This window comes from Anopheles ziemanni, chromosome 2 (assembly GCF_943734765.1).
Source record: "Anopheles ziemanni chromosome 2, idAnoZiCoDA_A2_x.2, whole genome shotgun sequence".
Classification (NCBI taxonomy): Eukaryota; Metazoa; Arthropoda; class Insecta; order Diptera; family Culicidae; genus Anopheles; species Anopheles ziemanni.
The window spans coordinates 24489909-24508477 of record NC_080705.1 but is presented as its reverse complement, the minus strand read 5'-3'; the positions used below and the strand labels follow the sequence as shown (position 1 = coordinate 24508477).

General features: G+C 45.0%; 1 protein-coding gene across 10 annotated transcripts in view; it reads left to right on the top strand.

Annotated features, from left to right (window-relative positions):
• The first annotated feature begins 11779 nt into the window (after positions 1-11779).
• LOC131282318 (zinc finger protein 883-like) overlaps positions 11780-18569 on the top strand; it is a 35585-nt gene continuing 28795 nt past the window's right edge. For all 10 annotated transcript variants that reach the window (XM_058311748.1, XM_058311747.1, XM_058311746.1 and 7 more), the window contains exons 1-7: positions 11780-12026; positions 12562-12659; positions 12750-12812; positions 12924-13314; positions 14280-14460; positions 16066-16149; positions 18031-18114. In XM_058311748.1, the coding sequence (XP_058167731.1) occupies positions 12807-12812; positions 12924-13314; positions 14280-14460; positions 16066-16149; positions 18031-18114 (746 nt within the window). In that variant the 5' untranslated portion in view covers positions 11780-12026; positions 12562-12659; positions 12750-12806. The remainder of the gene's footprint in view (positions 12027-12561; positions 12660-12749; positions 12813-12923; positions 13315-14279; positions 14461-16065; positions 16150-18030; positions 18115-18569) is intronic.

Genomic DNA, 18569 nt, shown 5'->3' with positions numbered 1-18569 from the left:
AAGTACCACCCTGGCTCGGGTAAGATGAGGAGTCAAGAAAAAAAAAACAAACAAACGAAGCATAAACTGGGAAAAGAATCTCGACGTATGTGTATGCGTGTGTTTGTGTAGCTGAGGGTGCATGTTGCGCTGTGTGTTTATATTGGCCCGGCACCCTGTGCTATGCCTACCACCAGCAGAGTCAGCAGGAGCAGTAAATCCTTCCTCGACGGCGACCGGTCTGACCGTCGGAAAGTTTTGCGGTTCAGCGCGCGCGGTCGCGCGTTTCGAACACCCGTTGAAGATGCGGGCGAGACGCACTGCTGCTGCGCCGCGGATAAGGACGAAACGGGGTAACAGAGATGCACGACGTGAGAGAGCGAGACGCGCGAGAAACCACACATCGGTCGTAGTCGGTGTTGGGCAGCGAAGCGTAGCGCGGAAAAAAAGAATCCCTTGCTTTTGGGCAAAAGGGGGAACGGTAAGAAGAAGCAGAGCAACGAATTGAAATGTCGTCGCGCATTGTGGATGCGGGAAAAAGGGTGAACGCGAAGAACGGGTGTTGTGTGCGTGAACAAGCGCGAACATGTGGTGGTAGGTCGGTCGCAGCGGCATCAGCGGCGGACACACGAGACACGGACATGGCGGCGGTGACGACGACGACGGTGACGGTTCTTTGCTTTGCTAAGGCGGACGGGTGGTGGCTGCTTTTCTTATGCGCCACTTGGGAGACAGAGAAGCTGATTTCGTGCCATTATTGTCCCTTTCAAAGGCAAATTTCAAGCAAACACGAAAAGTTGCACACACTTCGCGGGATGGGGGGAAATGCGCGCCTGCTGGTCCCGCGAAATGGGTTTTTCATTTTCAATCGCACTGAAAATTACCTCCCCACAACCTTCTTTGTCAGCAGAGGTCGTCAGCGTACCCTTTTCAAACTCCCGCTTCCGCCTGGAAGAAGATGTGCGGATTTCAAATTGGTTGAATGTAAAATGAGAATGAGAAATTTTGTTTTCTGTTTTTCCATTCAATTTTTATGTTAAATTAGGGGTTTTTTAATAGGAAAATTGAAGCAAAATTTGTAATACTGCAAGCAAGAATGTGACGGTGAAAAAAAAAATTATCCGTCACAGTTGAACGCCGCCGTCGCGCGAGTAAAAAGCAAATTCGCTGAAGAGAGTGAGAGTCATGGCGCCCGCGCAAAACGACGTGCGGCAACGAGAAGAGCGCCTTCGTCTTCTTCGTCGTCGTCGTCACCCGTTGATGATGTGATCCGATGCCACGGAGAGCACACGGACGCGAAAAAGAGATCACTGCTCAGAAGTGCGTGTGTGTGTGGTAGCGGTATGAAGTGCGCGAGCGCGAAGCGCCGCTGGGTGCGAGCGAGTGAGCGAAAAAGCACACACGCCAGACGCGGGCCGCCAACCAGCGGCGGGAGAAGAATGATGTTCGCGCTCTTTCTCTCTCGCTTGCTCTCGCAGCGCCGTGCACCGACCGTGGTTGGGTCGTGTGCTCTCGTGGGTTCGCTGCGATCGCGGTGCGGGTCTAGAGAGCAGTTTCTCACCACACTCTGCCGCGCACCGCCGTCTAGGATTTTCGTGTTCTGTGAGTGCGCTTTTTCCTGTGCTACACTGCTGCTTGACCTGCTTGGCCTGCTGCTGCTGCTGCTTGCTTGCTTCGCTGGGGCTCTAGCGAAGCGCTGGTTTCATCTACTTTTCCTACCGGGGGGTGCGGTTGGTTGTCGTCCCTGCTCTAGCAGCTTGCCTACCTGCGGCACCACCACCGCCTGTGCGCTTTCACTGTCCGCCGGACCCTCTTGTCTTACCCCGACGGTAGACGGGTACATTTTCTTATCGGACAGCGCGACGCACGGGGCTCCGTCCCAGGAATAGAAGCGCGTCGCCATTTGCCTGCGCCGTTTTCTGCTGCTGCTGTTGCTCGATTGACTTTTTGACGACGTCGGGTGTTGTGTCGGTGTGTGTGTGTGTATGTGCGTGTAGAGAAGTCTAGGGTTTTTTTTTTCGTTTTCACAAGTTCTTCCATTCGTCCCTTCCCGTTCGGCATCCGGAAAAAAAGTTGTATCAACTAAAAATGCAGGAGATTTTTTTGTGAATTATTTGCGTTGCAGTGCTGCTGCATTCCCCCCACTTCACACCTTGGCCTGTGTCGTCGGTGTGAGTGGAGTGTTCAATTCTTATTACAACCTTCTTCTCCACCGCTAGTGTCGATGGATGATGATGGTTGGAAAAAGTTCGGTTCGTCGAAAGCTTTCCCTCCCCCGTTTTCGGTCGTCTTTGATCATTCTCGACGTGAAAAGTGCATGTGCATGGAGAGGTCATCTGTACTGTTCCCTTTTTCTTCACCCACATTTCACTTTGCATTCGTTTATGGGTGGTTAGTTTTTTTTTCTCGTAAAATAAAATTTTCTACTGCGTTGTCCGTCCGTTGGCAGCAGAAGAATTGGTGGTAATTTTGACAAACGATTTTTTTTCTCGTTTTCTTGTTTTACCTCCTGCGCAGGGTTCCGAGCGGAGGAAGAGTGTTTAAAAATAGATTTAGTAGTAGAATTTATATTTTACACCCCACAGCAGCGCCTGCTTCGCGCTCCACTCCTGCTCTTCCATTCTCTACGTGTCTCGCTCAGAACTCGCGCAAACATGCATGTGAGTAAGAGACGCCTATAAGGGAGCAGTTTTTAATAATGCAATATTATAATTATCCCAGTTGGGGGAGTGGTACAAAAACCCGTACTTGTACAATTCTAGCATAATTCATTATTGTATGAATAAAAATTGTAATTTACAATGTTTTATAAGTTTTTTTTAGGTTTTCAGAAGAAAAGAAGAGGTATATTTTTAGGTTCCTGTGGAGTAACTTGTGATCTTTAGAGTATTTTTTTAAATTGATAATGTATCATGAATGTAAACTTTATGTTTGCTCCCTTCTCGTGTGTCAACCCTTTTTACCATCTACCACCACACCAACATCTGCAGTTGGATGTGCATATGGTATGTGTGGTGCATCATTGGTAGCACTATTTTCCGATGTAGAGGCGCACTCTTAAAACCATCCCATGTGCGTTAATGAAAGCATATGAAAAAAGTCTTGGTTGATTAATTTATTTTTCGACGACATCGACGACGAACGACATTCATATCGAATATGGAAACGTACCAGGCGCATTTTATTATCGTGGCTGGCGTCGTCGTTAGATGCGGGGAACCAGAAGTGGAAAGAGAGTGGTGTGCGTGCGTACAAGTGCGCTGTATGCAGTTTGGTTGGGGTGGGGTTCATGTTTTATTTTTCCTTTCCCACCAAAGCCTCACACCACACCACCACCATTACCGCAACGGGCATAATTTTTCTCGTCATCCACCACCGTCATCAACATCATCATCGTTATGTCGATTGCTAACAACAATGTCCACAGAGCAATAGCAGAGGACAGTAATAAACCATTAATGGAGGGTTTGAAGGAAACGAGGGGAACATTAGAACACTTGCGTGTTTGGCGATAAACATGCACGCATTGTCGCTCCTACGACCACTACCACCACCAGCATCATCGCCTACTGCAGATGGAAACGAGATTTTAATATTGTCCTTTCTCGTCCTCGGCTTAGAGTCTGTTTAATTTTTTCGAGTTTCATGGGTGTTTGTATGTGCACGTGCGTGTGTGTATGGGTGTAGAATGAAAGTGCATCACCCGCATCACTAAGGGATATCTTGATGGTTTATTTAAAATTATCGCCAGGAAATGATGGAATAAGCAAAGAAAGGGCAGTTAAATGATTACTTTCTGTTTTAGCACTATGCATTGCAGTAACTAACTGTTTATCTTTTCTTTACCATCGATATTTGCGCCACAGCAGCGGGTTGTTTCAAAAAACGGGTGCTAAATCACAAGTGCGTGCGGATGGTGTGAATGTCGTTGAATCTATCCAGTGAAGCAGAGATAAAGTTAGTAGAAGTGCGCCGTAGAAGCAGAGAGTCCAAATCGTTTAAGTACAGGAAAGTGCAAGAAGAGTGATAAAAAAAAGTGCATCATAACTTGCGTCTGTTGTGTTGCTAGTGTGCGTGTGTGTGCGTGCGTGTCGTGTGTACGGTGCAGTAAGTGTGGTTGTTTCCCCGAAGTAAGGCAACGGGGTGACGGTAGAGGTAAACGCCTCTTCCATCCATCATCATCGCCGTCTCGCATCGTCATCTAATCCCGCATCTGGGCAACGGAAGTGTGGCAGAGGCAAGACGTAGAACGCAAGGGTGGCGATAATTTTATAAACAATAACACCGGTGAGTGAAAGTGGCTGTGTTGTTGATGTTGATGGAGATTTGAACCTGCGTGTGTGGGTTTAGATCGAATTGTGTTTTGGGGCAGATATGGGATGATCTAGAAATGGGTGTACAATGGCATACAGTGTAAACGAAACACAGCAATGATTTACCTACAACTGTCTAACGAATTACTTCCGTAAACACGGCTTCGTGTCACATTTCGTTCATAAAAACATACAATGAAAGCATGTTAGAAAAGGAGGCGTTTACTGGGCCAGTCTGATTATAAACTAACGCAGCCAGTCAGAAGGTGGAAAGCAACCAAACGAACGCAGCCATTGCCGCTCCCACCACCACCACCAGCATAAGAGGAGTGGAGTGAGTGACGCGGCGCATGATTGCGTGTATTGTGTGCGGGAGCTCTCCTCGCTTCCACCACCACTAGAATCATGAGAAATAGCAGAAACGGGTGGAAGGGTGCGGCACACAGATGCACATCCCTTGCTGTCAAGAACGAGAGAGGGAGAGAATCGGTTAGTTGATGCAAACCGTCACGGTGTGGCGCTGCAGGCAGTGGAGAAGGGAGCTTTATTCAGCGTTTTTCGTTGCCTCCTCTTGGGCCGTTTTTTCCATTGGAGAAGTTGGCGTTTTCAATTTTATTTTCCTTGCGCAAAAGAGAAAAAGAGAGAGAAAGTTGACTGGAACCAGTTTTCCAGCATAAACTGTGCTGGTGCCGCCTTGGAGTCAGATTTTTACCATCGAAATGTAATCGATCTTACACCGTCGCCTCTCCTTCCTCACCTTCTGTGGAAAAGCCATTGGAATCGATCGAACGGTTGTGGCAAGGGGAACCAACTCGCGTAGGATAATGGAAGTAATAAAAATCGAACCCAATGGCAATATTTATTACAATGACGATTGCTTGCGAGTAATTTTATCGTCAATATAAGCAATCTTTTTGACTCAATATATCTTTGAATTGAGATCAGTTTGAGAAAAAAAGGGGAAGTGAAAATTATTGAGCAATAATAAAAGGTTTTACAAAGCGGATTGATTATATTTTGCTTTGCAGAATGGAGCAAGTGTGTGCAATGGCAAGTTTCCAATTTAAAACAAATGCTCCAAATGTGGTTCACACGAGTTGTGTGTGTTTTATTGCATTATGCCACAATGTTTTCTTTTATAGTCCCTTCTTACGAAGAACATCATCTTGTCACGCTCAAACGTGCACTTGGAAGAGGAAATATATTTTAATGTTGCATTGAACAATGGGGCGTAGAAGGCACAGGAACCACGAGCACGAAGGAGGAAGAATAAATGGAGGTTTTGGAAATAAAATACAATACCATAAAAAAAGGAAACAGACCTCAAAGCCGAAGCATGGCAAAGGGGTTTGGGTGCCGATTATGGATGCTGCCGATGCTCGTCGCGAGACGGCAAAGAAACTGATGAAGAGAGTTGAAAGAGAAACTTTGTCAATAGAACGCCGCCCCTCTAGGACAGGTTAGAAGTGGAAGGGATTGAGGAGAGCGCGTGCGGGAGCTCCCCGGCTTTTATTAGAGGAAGGAGAAGAGAATACGGAGGGACCGTGGTAGGGACAGAGTGACGGCAAACAATCTTCGAATCGAATTCTTCTCGCCGTCTTCTACTTTGTTTGATTGTTTTGGATTATTTGTTGCATGTTCGCTGAGTTTCCTTGCCCATGTACCCGCGGTCGGGGCGTTGTATATTAATTTTGTATGATTATTGAAGGATTTAGAATTTTTATAACAAGTTATTTCGTTTTCAAAAATATGTTGTTTTAGAATATGTTATTCACTCAATTTTTCTTTTCTGTTTTTTGTTTAAGTGCTCATGATTTACATACTTGAAATTTTGGGAGGGCTTGAAAAGACGTTTAAACTCACCTGAGAAATCATGGCGATTTTTCGCGATTTACTAGACAACAAATCAAATAAGCCCTTAATACTACTGCAAACCAAACATACCTCCAATTTCAAGTTCATCGAATGAAATTCCTGGTAGTCTGGTCCTTCGTATTCAGCATTCAGCGGCGATGATTTACCAAAAAAAAAAATACTTCAAAGAGCGAAAGAGAAACATAGTTGTGTCACAGGTCATGGAGTGTGCGGTTGCGCGAGAAAGCGATGGAAAAGTTCCCCTAGCTGTCCCCCATCATCATCATCCCCCACCCCTTTCCAAAACCGAGCGAGACAAAGTATCGCTAAAAGAGGGAGAGAAAAAAGTCATCGATCTCCCATTCTCTGACAGCAGGAGGCGGGGCAGGATTGTGTTTTTGTTTCTTTTTTTTTTGTGTTACCCTCATCTTTCCCCCCTCCCCCTCGCTCGAGTCAGCGGAGGGTTGGGGAGGGGGAGGGAAGAACGCCGTCGTCATGTCGTGCGCAGCGGTGGGACGGACGGACGGACTGGTTTTTCGATTACTTCTCTTCGTCTGCTCCGCGGATTAATTTCCACCGCGTTTCTGTCGGTGCTCTTCGCTTCTGCTATCCTCCGCGTGAACATGGAATTGTATTTATCAGGAAAAAAAAAGTCGCTTTGTATCGATTCTCGCGAGCGCGCAATACACAACCACGAAACGAACGCGACCCGAAACACTTGGAGTCGCCCCCCTGCGGTCATGTTCTTCTTCATGCGTGTGTCTTTTTGTTTTTGCACTCGTTTATTTTATTTATTCTTTTTGCGCTCTTCGTAGGTGCGTGTATTTCTTCATTTTTTATTCTCCCATCCATTACCACTCACACACACGCACGATTCGCGCGACTTTTTCGCGTTTCGTCGTCCGTGTGTAGCCGCCTGCGCTTTTTTTTTTGAGACAAACCAAGTTGAACGAACGCGGAGCCCGGCCTCCTTACACTACTCCCCCTCCGAAGGGGCGGTGATTTGATTGTTGTGTATTGGGGAAGCAGAAATCGGTAGGAGGGTGAGAGGGGGTATAATAAGTTCGTATAAAATAGATGCAAGGAAAACAAGTGATTAAACAAACTAATGGTACAAGAGGTGCATGGCAAAATTAAAAAATATTTTGGAAAAACGTAAACGAAACAGCAAGCAGTATCGTAAGTTTTGCTTTCGAAACAATAAAACATTAATTCTACACCGGGTGTGTGGTGTGATGCTTGCCACCCTTTTGTTCACACATGTTCTTCGGAGTCGGAAGTTTGGAGCCCCATCTATCCCACCCCCCGCATCTGTTTAGTGTAGGGTGAGGGGGAGGTAAAGTAATTTTGAATACGCTCATGTTGGTGAGGTGGAACGAAACGAAACAATGGTGTGGTGTGGCATGTCCTTTGGACCGTGAAGAATGTTGGCGGCTGCTGGCCCGCATCGAGTGCGGGATCTGTGTAGGTCGAAGAAGAAGAGGCGGAGAAATAAAACAATGGTTGGGGGGGAGATCCATGTAGCATGTCGGTTTGCTTTTATTCCCGCTTATTTTGTTTCCACCCCTTCTCCCACTCGCTCTTCGACGACAATAAAGCAGACGACGACGACGACGATGATGATGATGATGATCGTCGTTTTTCCTTTTTGCAAGATCGCGCCGTGCCGCTTCCCGCGGGGCATGTTTGTACCGGGTATGTGTGCGCCCCCCGCGTACATTTTCATTTTATGGCTCCCCGCTGGGACACGAGAATCGTTTTGTCGTGGGGTGGGGCCAGGTAGCAACGGGCGAAGGAGGAGGAAAAAGTCTGCCCACACCCACTGTCATTCTGCAGCCACCATTAATTTATCCTACATTAATCTCCCGCCGAGTGGTAGGGATGTGTTTTTTGTATGTGTGTGCGTGTGTTTTCGAAGGATGGAAGAGAAAACATGAAACGCGAGGAACACGATTGACGGAAAATGAATACCGCGCAAGAGCTGATGAAGAGTGAGGCAGACCTGGAAAACTTCGTTCGCTCGAGACGATCTGAGGGAGGTGGTGGTATTGGGAAGGAAATTAAAAATCCACACATTCGCGACACCAACACTAACCAATTTTTAGGGGAAGGCATGGGGCCGCATATTCGTCCTCGATCCCCCAATTCGTTCATCTTCACCAAAATCAAATGCTGGTCAAAATTGGCGGTATTTTTGCAACATTCGCGTATATTTCGCGCGCTCACGTCCATCTTTCCATCGGATTCGATTCTTATTCCCCCCCTGGTGTAGAAAAGGGAATTCTGGCTGCGTCCTCTGTTCGTGCGAGAATTGTTCGGCAACAATGATTGAACTGAAATTGAACATAAATTGAACATGTTTCTTCAGGACTCTCTTCTTCTCTTTTCTTAAATCTTTTTCGTGATGTGGTGCTGTTACTTCCCATTCCGGCTTGGTTGGCTTTCCCTGCCGATCTTTGATAAATCATAAGGTCGATTTCGCGCCTTTTTACAGCTCCCTTTTTAAAGCATGTATCAGAAAGTTTCTTTCTATGGTTGCCTTGATATTTTTTTATAAATACTTTTCGCTATGTGTGGCTAAAAATTGCACTATTAATATTTCCGGGAGTTTGACAAGAATTTTAATCCATGATCATGACTTGTTTTATGTTACTATAGTTTGAACATCTACACGGGATTTCTCTAAACTATACGTATAAATTATATAATTAACCGATAAATTGCGAATTGAAAATTTTGCAACTCTTTTTTTGCAAACTTTTCTCGTGCTGTTCCTACTATTGTTTTCTTTTCGAACGTTTCGTTGCATAATAATTGTTGTCTAATCATACTTAAATATCATAATATTCCCCGTTCATGCCGTACTGTAATGCTTTGTCAAAACTTGCAGAATATCAAGAAGTGGTTCTACATAAATTTAATCAGTGACAATAACGTTGACTATCTAAAATGACATGAGTAAAGTTTAAGCAACTATTTTTCGGAAATATTTGAAATCTTTACTCGTATACCATAAAACAAGATAAGGAACACAAATTCCAAGTACTCTAGATTCACCCTGTTTCGGTTTCATCCAACAAGTGATTGGCAAATAGTAGGCACCCACCGCCCAAATACCGCGTGGACACTAACGTGACCTGACCACATTCTCTTCTTGTTCCTCATCATCTTCATCCGACATGACACCCAATTCCACTGCACACACGTGGTTTCTAACGAAGCGCGGCACCCGATGTCTGCTAACGTTTTGCTACTTATACCTTTTGACTAGCGGGTGGTGTTATTATACCTTGATAATTCAGACAAACTACTACCAACCCTCCAACCGGCGGGGCTGAAACCATGCTGAATAGAGTGAAAGAGCGAACAAGATGCTCTGCGTGTCAGATAATGCAATGACGATGCTCCAGGGTGGTTTGGCGGTGATGCAGCGTGATTGAATTTTCCGCCTTAAAAGGGAAAATAGAAACACGGGGGCGGGAGTTGTGTGGAGCAGCCAACGCAGATGGAGTGCGGACAGCACCGGAAGGGAAGGCAGGGAAGCTGTGGGCGGTAGTCGCGCCGTCTTTATGAGTCGGCGAAGAAGGCTCGGATGCGCAGACACACACACACACACATACTCACTCAAAAACACCCCCGTGTTCCGTGCCACACTAGTTTATTTCGCACTAAGAAAAGAAAGGAAGCGGAGGAAAGCTCCGCATTGTTTGCGGAACCAACAGGATGAAAAAGTGGGAGTTGGGGGTGAGGTGGCAGGGGCCCGCATCATGCGCAGACTCGTGGCGCAAAGCGGGAGAGAGAGGGAGACGGACAGGATTTTTTTTAATGCTTCCAAGAGCATGCGCTTTTCTTGTTTCTCTCTTTCTCCGCGGCGAATCATGCTTTTCGCTTCTCTCGCGGATAAAATTTAAACCATCATGGCGGCGCGACGACGATGGTGGTCTTCATCTTCGCGGTGGAGCGCCCCCTTTGTCCTCTGATGGCGAGCGTGTGGTGTGTGTATGTGTGCCTTTTGGGGGAGGGTATGTGTGCGTGTGTTTTTCATCTGGGAGGAACTAATTCCGCGGGCTTGACGCGCGAAGAAAAGCGCGCAAATTGTGCCGCTCTCTCCTGATCGAATCTCTCCCAATTCAATTCCGCGCTCGTAGTCCGCGTACGTTTTGTTTTTTATTAGCGGCCCGCGGCTGCAAGAGAGTGCAAGCCTTTGTACGGGAGGGAGCACGGCTGGGTGGGTCGGGAGTGGCTGAACTCGCGCCGGTCCCTTGAAACCGTTGACCCCGCAACGAATTACGTTATTGATAGAGCACCGGTCCGCGAACCGCCCCTGAGAAGTGGGTGGACGGGTATCGTTTGCCCATTTCCATCTCCACGCAACACCCCTCCACCCCGCCGTTGGATGATTCTGTGGAACCGGCGTTTTGCAGCCGCCCATTTCTCTTCTTGCTTCCGCCCAAGAGCGTTGTTGTTGTTGTACAGAGGCTGGTCCGGTGCTTCGTCAACCCCTTCTACCTTACGGAGTTGCCTTGTGCCGCGAAACATTTGAGACTTTGTCGCCGAAGAGCCAGAAATGACGGACAAACCGAAGGAGGAGGAGTGTGTGGGTGGGCAAGATACGCCCCGATGATGTTGCTGATGGCGCGCTTTTCCATGATATGGTTCGCGCTCAAACTGAAAAATGGCGCGAAAAGTTATTCGTGTCGAGGTTTTCGGCTTTGTGTCTGGATTGTTTCCCTCCTTCGCTTTGCTCAAGTTGAGCGAATTATCTTCTTTTTTTTAAATAATTGGTATACTGGTTTTGAGACTTGGTGGACCAATTGTTCAATTTCCTTTTCCTCAGTGGGGATCATATGTTGTTTAAAAGATGCATCAATAACAAACATGTTTATCTGTGTCACTGTCACATTTAAAAGCACTGCATTTTTTTACAAGAAATTTACGGATTACAGATTCAGATACAGCTAAAAACAAAAAATGTCTTGTATGTTGAACAGAGCATGCCATGCGAAAGTAAAAATATAGATAGAAAATCGAAGCAAGCTATCTGTGCAGTACCATTTATTTAAACTTGAATCGAATTATGATAATGTAAACAAATGTTTCGTTGCCGTTATAATAATCATTTTCTTTCATTCTCTTTACAGAGTTTAAGTTCGGAGCATTTTAAAAAAGAACCTGCTACCGTTGTCGTTCGACGGTTTGGGTGCCACTGAAAAAGCGACAAATCCACAAATGAGAACACTCAAAGTGTTACCAGCCATCTCGGAAATCAACGTTTTTATCAGCAGCATACCAACAGCATCGGCTGTACTCGGGCACAACAGCAAAACAAGAGGCAGCTTGCGGCAGGAGACACATCGTTTCGTTGATCCGATTGATGTGATCTTGTTTTAATTAATAATTTTTATCAGGTATGAATGTTAATAAACAACAAAATCGTTTATAAATTATAATGATTAAATAGTACCACTCAATGACACCTCTGTCTAACTTGTTCTCTTCCAGATGACCCTACCAACCCAACGACGGCCAGCGAAGTACGGACGAGGGTGTTAATTGCATCTAGCACTGGCAAAAATCTTCCTTTTCTGCTTAAGCGGGGTTTAAACAAAAGTTCCCCCTCTCAACCGGTTTGCCGGTCAAACATCATCAACGAGTCGTTGAACGTACACCTAGCAGTTGGTGGCGGTCGATCCTGCCCTGAGGATCACCCCACGTGTCCGCTCGATCACAGTTCGAGCCCCTTCCCTTTCAGAGGAACCGGCGGCGCCGGGCCTCTCCTCTTTCCGGGTAGCTACCCGTGATCCTTTTCCGTTTGGCGCGGCAGTTCCGGCACCGGCAGGTGTTGGAACTTAAACGGCGCCATCATTCCTTCCACAATAGGTAAGCAAAGGGCGAAGTACTTGCCGATCAATGGTCCTACTTAGCGCGACGAAAGAACAAAAGAATCAGGGAGTTGACCTCAAACGAATATTTTATTTGTATTAAAATTAAAATTTCATAAACGTACATTACGTCATTGCATATTCTCCTTATGCATCGTTTTAGAAATTTCAATCCAATAGATTTTATTTATATATGTATATTCATGACAAATTTTGCGATGCATGATAATTTGTACATGCTTACGGTTAAGCATTGATTGTGCTTTCCTTGTTAGAAATTTAATTCTATATTGATAAAATACGTTGTATAGGATAGCTAGAATATGTTGCTGGATAGCAAGTGAACGAAAAGATGCAATCATTTGGTTTACATTTATTTGGGTAGATGTTTAACAATGTTGATCCCTTGATATGATTGCTGATCTATACTTCATAGCTCAGGAAAAGCTTAGGAGCTTATGCGCCTTATCAGCTTCAGACGACGGAATGTTTCACGTTTTTTGATCTATTTTCCTTTTTTCCTGGTTTCACAGGGTCGTCACACCTCACCAACCTGTCTGGCCCTGCTGCTACCCATAGCAGCAGGGGCAGCACAGGCCATCTCCCACCTCCACCGGGATCACACCTTCAGGTAAGTTTCCCAGCATAGTTTTTGTTGGTGCACAAGTGGTCAAACGTTTGCTAACTCTTGTTACTTTTTTTCATCCGACCTTCCCTCCAGCAACTCCACGGGTCTGGAGTTCTTACGGATCATACAAAATTACAGTATTTGGGCAATATGCAGGTAAGAGTTAGCGTGTGGGCGTGTGTGTAGCCGATGGTATCCACACACTGTTCTACCTGTAAAGGATGTGTTTTAATCGTTGATTTTTTTTTCCTTTCTTCTGCTCGATAGGTCCACCCCGCGCACAGTGGTAGTGGAGGCCACCATCCACCCCCTCCACCTACGCAGGGCCCGCCGCAGTCCGCTCATCCTCCGCCTCCACAGCCGATCCCGATCGTGAAGCCGGAGTTTAAGGTGCCGCCGTTGCCGGGCCACATAATGGACGTCCGCGGCCCCGATGGCTCGATCGTTAAGATCAACATGCCGGAGCACCACGATCCAAGCAAGCCACCGAACAACGTCGAGATGCTGAAGGTGAACATCGAAGATCTCAGCCAGTTTTTGTCGTACCATGAAGTTTTCGGAAAGCTCCCTTCCGACATGCTAACGGGCCCATCCGCTAGCCTAGTGCCATCGTCGTCCACCAACACCGCTACGACCAGTGCGCATAGCAATGGTAAATGTGAGTCACCATCTCATCTCAAACCATAATACCCCAAGTAGATGCGTCCCCTCCTTACATGAATGATTTGTTTTTAAAGAAGCAAAAGATACAGTTCATTACATTATTTTGTCCAAGAAAATCGTTTAACCTTTTTATTGTTTTTATTTAAAAATTTATTAACTTATCACTGGCATGTTCATTGCGCCCATCATTTATTTTTAGTATTATAAATTCTTATGTTATACAAATGTTGCATTTTTTTATAGTAGATAGCATTATAAATTAATCCATTCTCATGGAACACATTTGATTCGTACATTTGCAGAACAGGTTAAATTTAAAAGTTGTTTTTGCAAGAATAAGTAATTTACTATTCTAGTTGACATATGTGGTATAAAAGTGTGTTCCAGGCAGGGTAGATTAATTTAAATTTAATTAATATTATAGTTAATGCAAGAAGCGTGAATCAAATTTATCAAAGATATCCTTGAAATGGTTTTTACGCTCGCCTTTGGCCTCTCTTTGCCAACCTAAGATGGCCATCTCAAGGCTGTATGTCAGAAGGAGCGAAGAAGGCATTGGTGGAAGTGCGTAAATAGTTTATTTTAATGTGTCCTGAGAGTTTAAGTTGTTCACCTTTCAAGTTTTCAATAACTCAAAATAGTTCAAATAAGTGTCAAATAGTTGAATATACTTGTTAGAAGAGAGGAAATTTCTTACCCTTTTTTATACATAGTTTTCTTTCGCCATTTAGTTGGTATGTTAATTTTGTATCCTTCCTAAGCATTAGTAGACTGCGGGAAAATGGATGAAACGTTCGTCTAATTGTGTGTGTATTTTTCTCTCTGATTCTCTTCCAATCGTCTCAACCCCACTCTTTTCGCCGACATTCGTACAACGAATACCCTTTCCTTTACCGGGGATGTAATTCCTTCCAAACCGTGTTACGATGTGTGGTAAATACCGACGAATGCTCTCCACAGTAAATCACATCCGTCACCCAACGGGCGAATCTCCGTTCAAGTGTAGCTACTGTGCGAAAAGCTTCACCCGGAAGGAACACCTGACCAATCACGTTCGCCAGCATACCGGTGAATCGCCTTACCGATGTCCGTACTGTGGCAAGACGTTCACCCGGAAGGAACATCTAACCAACCACGTCAGGTGAGTGTCGTTGTTTGTTCCAAAGCTAAAAGAAAAAATCCAGAAAAAAAAACAATTGTTCTGCTTCCATTGCGAGTTCTTGTCCCCCCACAAATCCCCTTACCACTCTCTATATCTATTTTCTCTCTCTCTCTCTTTCGCTCATTGCCTTTCAAATTCCATTTGCCGTCAAAACAAAAAAGAGCACAATGAAATAATTGTACAACCGTGGCCTTCTCCAATCTTGATCTTTTTCTCGGTCTCGGTCTTACAAAGTCTGATTGATTTTCGTTTGGCATAGTTGTAGTCGGTAGCGATCGTTTTCCAAATGGAGTTTCGTTTCGTAAAAATTAATTCTATCATTTTTCTGGACATTGGCAAGTTGTTACATTCGCCTGAATTATTTATTTCGGAATTTTACCAAGTGCTGTTGCTGATAGTAGTGCCATCCCGATTGCTTTCAACTCTTCTGCGTAATTTGATTTGTCTTCAAAAAACACAAAGTGCATTTTAATTTTACAATAATCAACTTATTCATCACAAAAAAGGATTCTTAAATTACAACAACTTGAATTTAACATACGCAGTGTGGATAGTTTTCGTTTCTGTTCGTATGAAAAGTAATTTTCTTCTGGGAAAATGAGGGTCTTGTCGACACTGTGTTCGAATTTACGCGTACCTCCGTGCGGAATGCGATGATTCCGTTTCTCTGCTACCCTTTTCAAGGGTCCATTAACACTCTCATCGGGCAGGGAATGGGAAAAAAACTGGAGATCCTTTCCGCATCTTCTCTCGAGGGATAAACCATGTCCAAGCTTAGACGTACATGTCGTCTGGGAAGCGTCGCCGGGGCAGAATGTCCATTATGTGAGGAAAAGGGCGAAACAGTAGTCTGCGTGTACGTTGTTGCCAGCTGCGTAGATCCCGGAAAGTTGACTGGAGGGGAAGAAAAGTTTGATGCCTCCGGTTTCGTTTGGCAGGCGGATTCAATAGTAGGCGCCGAACGATTCGTTTCACACACTTGTCATTGTTAGCACCAATGATTTCTACAAGATGCGTGTCATCTAGGACGTTGCCGACAGTTATTCGATAAAATGGTTCCTCCAATCGAAGCACTACTTCGTCTTCTCCAGGCCGTGAAGACATCACATGTGACGGAAGAGGTTTCTGTGTTGTGAAAGTGATCTTAAATTGTTTACTTTCTTCAAGAATGTAAACATACTCGATTGAATGAATTTGAGCTAGAAGAACAAAAAAAAAAGTTTTAGTATTAGTCCCGAAAGATTTTTCTACTTTTTCGGGTACACAGGGGGGGAAGCGTTCTACATTCCTTCGTGTTGATGTGTATCAGATACTAACTTTCACTAAAAATTTTAAATGACCCAAATGTATACTCCGTCTTTGTTGAAGAGTACGATTATTATCGTCCTTCCCAAAGTGAACTACGATGCATTTTATGCTTCTCTTCCGATGTGCGATAGAGATAGATATGCAAAAAAAGCAAAGGAAACCCCATCTTGATCTTGTTAAAAATGCAAACACAAAAACAAAATCCACAACCAAATCCAAGGATATCTTTGATTGATTCACGCTGTTTGTTTCTCTCTTTGTATCTTCCTCGAACAGATTGCACACAGGCGAAACACCCTACCAGTGCACATACTGCGGGAAGAAGTTCACGAGAAAAGAACACCTTACCAATCATGTCAGGTGAGAGAACGCTTCCTTCTTCTTGCTCAAACTGATTGCCTTTTGCGCACCGTTTGCGTGTCCCGATGTACACCACTTCCGTGCTGTTTCGTTTTTGAGTGGGCCGCAGTGTGCCTAGTGCGCCTGCTGCCACCCGTTTCTTGCACATCCGCATGGAAGGATGCCGAATCGATGGTGTAAAGGACTTTATGTGTTGCCACTGATTGTTCGGCATACTTATTTCTGGTTAGGTCGCGCACTCTGGACGGGAGTTTCCGATGGGAAGCGCATAGGCTGGAAGTTGACATACTGTTGCTGGATGGTATGATGACTACTACCGGCCGAGGGATAGTTATTATCCCAATCTCCTCGTGAATGGCTATAGTTTGGCGTATTCTCTTACACCTGTTTGCGCGATCTGTGAAGCCCCCCGAGCCGTGGTTGTAACGGGACACTTTTTCATTCTATCTTCCTTGTTGGAAGCCATGAATCCGAAGTCCAAACTTTGGACGGTTCGGTAAAAAAAAAAACAAGTACCAACCCTGACCGCAGCTGCAATGCAAAGGGTAGAATATCTAACAGATGTGTTTTTGTTGTTTTTCTCTCTCTTTTCCATTTTTCACGTTATTTTTGCTCGACCCTGCCCAACCGGCGATGTCTTCACGTGGCGCTGCTGCGACTGCTGGTGTGCAATACACGATGCTATGCCTATGTTGGGCATGCTTTCCCAAAACAAATACCAACCAACATACGTTACACATCATCTCTCTTACTCCACATCACACCCACGTTTGCGGAATATAATAATACTTCGTGCACATCATCTCCGTTTAAATTGCTCTGTGCCCCCCCGCGGTTTACAATCAATCAACCCCCCTCGTCCCATGGGGACACACGCTTCTTCGCGCTCGCATGCACTTTTCCCGAAACGCATGAACGGCGGACGCCGAGATGCAGATTGCACACCGGAGAAACTCCGTTTCAGTGCACTTACTGTGAGAAGAAATTCACTCGCAAAGAGCATTTGACCAATCACACGAGGTGAGCGAATTACTTATGCACCCAACCACCCCATAGCTTTCTTTATTTTGTGTTTTGCTAATAACCCTCTCTGGAATTTGGAGTTGCGCAACCGGATGACATTTTAGCAGATATAACTTCACTTCGCTGATTGATCTCAATTTATACACACCGAACTTACGTTTTAGGCATAGCGAAAGTGATCGTGCTGCAGCAAAGCGATTCTTTCGGTACTTCGTTTTCATGCTGAGAATGCTGGATTTCGCTGGACACCTTGTTAGAGAAGTGTTTATTATAGTAATAACATTTAATTTTCAGCGCAGCTGGCAACACCGTGCAAGAAGCAGATTTCGTAACCAGGGGGAGAAGATGCTGTGTGGGTTATTTTGCGGGATTCCGTCTTTTGAGTGAACTTTTTTAAAATTGCTTTTCAGGAACACTTTGACCTTTTGCGAGATATTACAATTTTGCTGTTACGAGTTACGACAATATGGCTTAGGCGCCTGAATGATACTATTCTTCCTTGTTATAGAGAGCATATGTTCGTTCTGGTTTGTTCTGCGTAGCTCTGAATTTCAGTTGTTGAAGATCTGTTTTGTGTGAGATGTCAAGTTTGTCCATCGAATGGTTATCTAGCGTTGATCCTCGTTCTATGAAGATTGCGGTATTCTTCTTTCAGTCCGCTTCAGTTCTCTAGTTTTCCCTATTCGAAATCGGCGCGCTCCTTTGCTACGTTCGCTATTTCGTTGCATTCATTTGAGGTTCTTTTCTATTCGTCCTGTTTGCATTCCGAATAATTTCGTTCGATCGAACACCGGCGTGTGTTTGTTTATGTACTAATCAAACCAAAACCATCCCGCTCTACTCCTTCTTCTTCGACAGGTTGCACACCGGCGAAACACCTTTTCAGTGTTCTTACTGTCAGAAGAAGTTCACTCGCAAAGAGCATTTAACGAATCACGTCAGGTGAGAGCCGATAGCCGCTCAAGCATATACGTCACCCGCCCAAAACCAGAACTCCCCGCCCCTCCGACCCTGGAATTCTTTCATCATTACCACCGCACTATATCATATCTAACGATCACCTTCCATCCGCCAAGCAACAATCCTCGAAGAAAAAGGAGAGTTTAAGCTGTCCAACTGTTGAAAAATCGCCGTAGAGAAAATATGTCGGTTTCCAAGGTGTGCGTACTGATGTAAAGTCCTTTTGTTCCGATAACGACGACAGCAGCATATTCTCGTGTATATTCGATCGAAGTTTAAGAGCAGAATATAGGGAATATTATCGGTGCCACACTTGCAATAGTTCTATGCGTGTTGTGACCAAACGCCTGTATGAGCGACATTCGATATCGGGAAAGTGTGTATCCTAGTTTTTCCCTGCGTTTTTCAATTTACTCTTTGCTCGAAAGTGGTTCGTT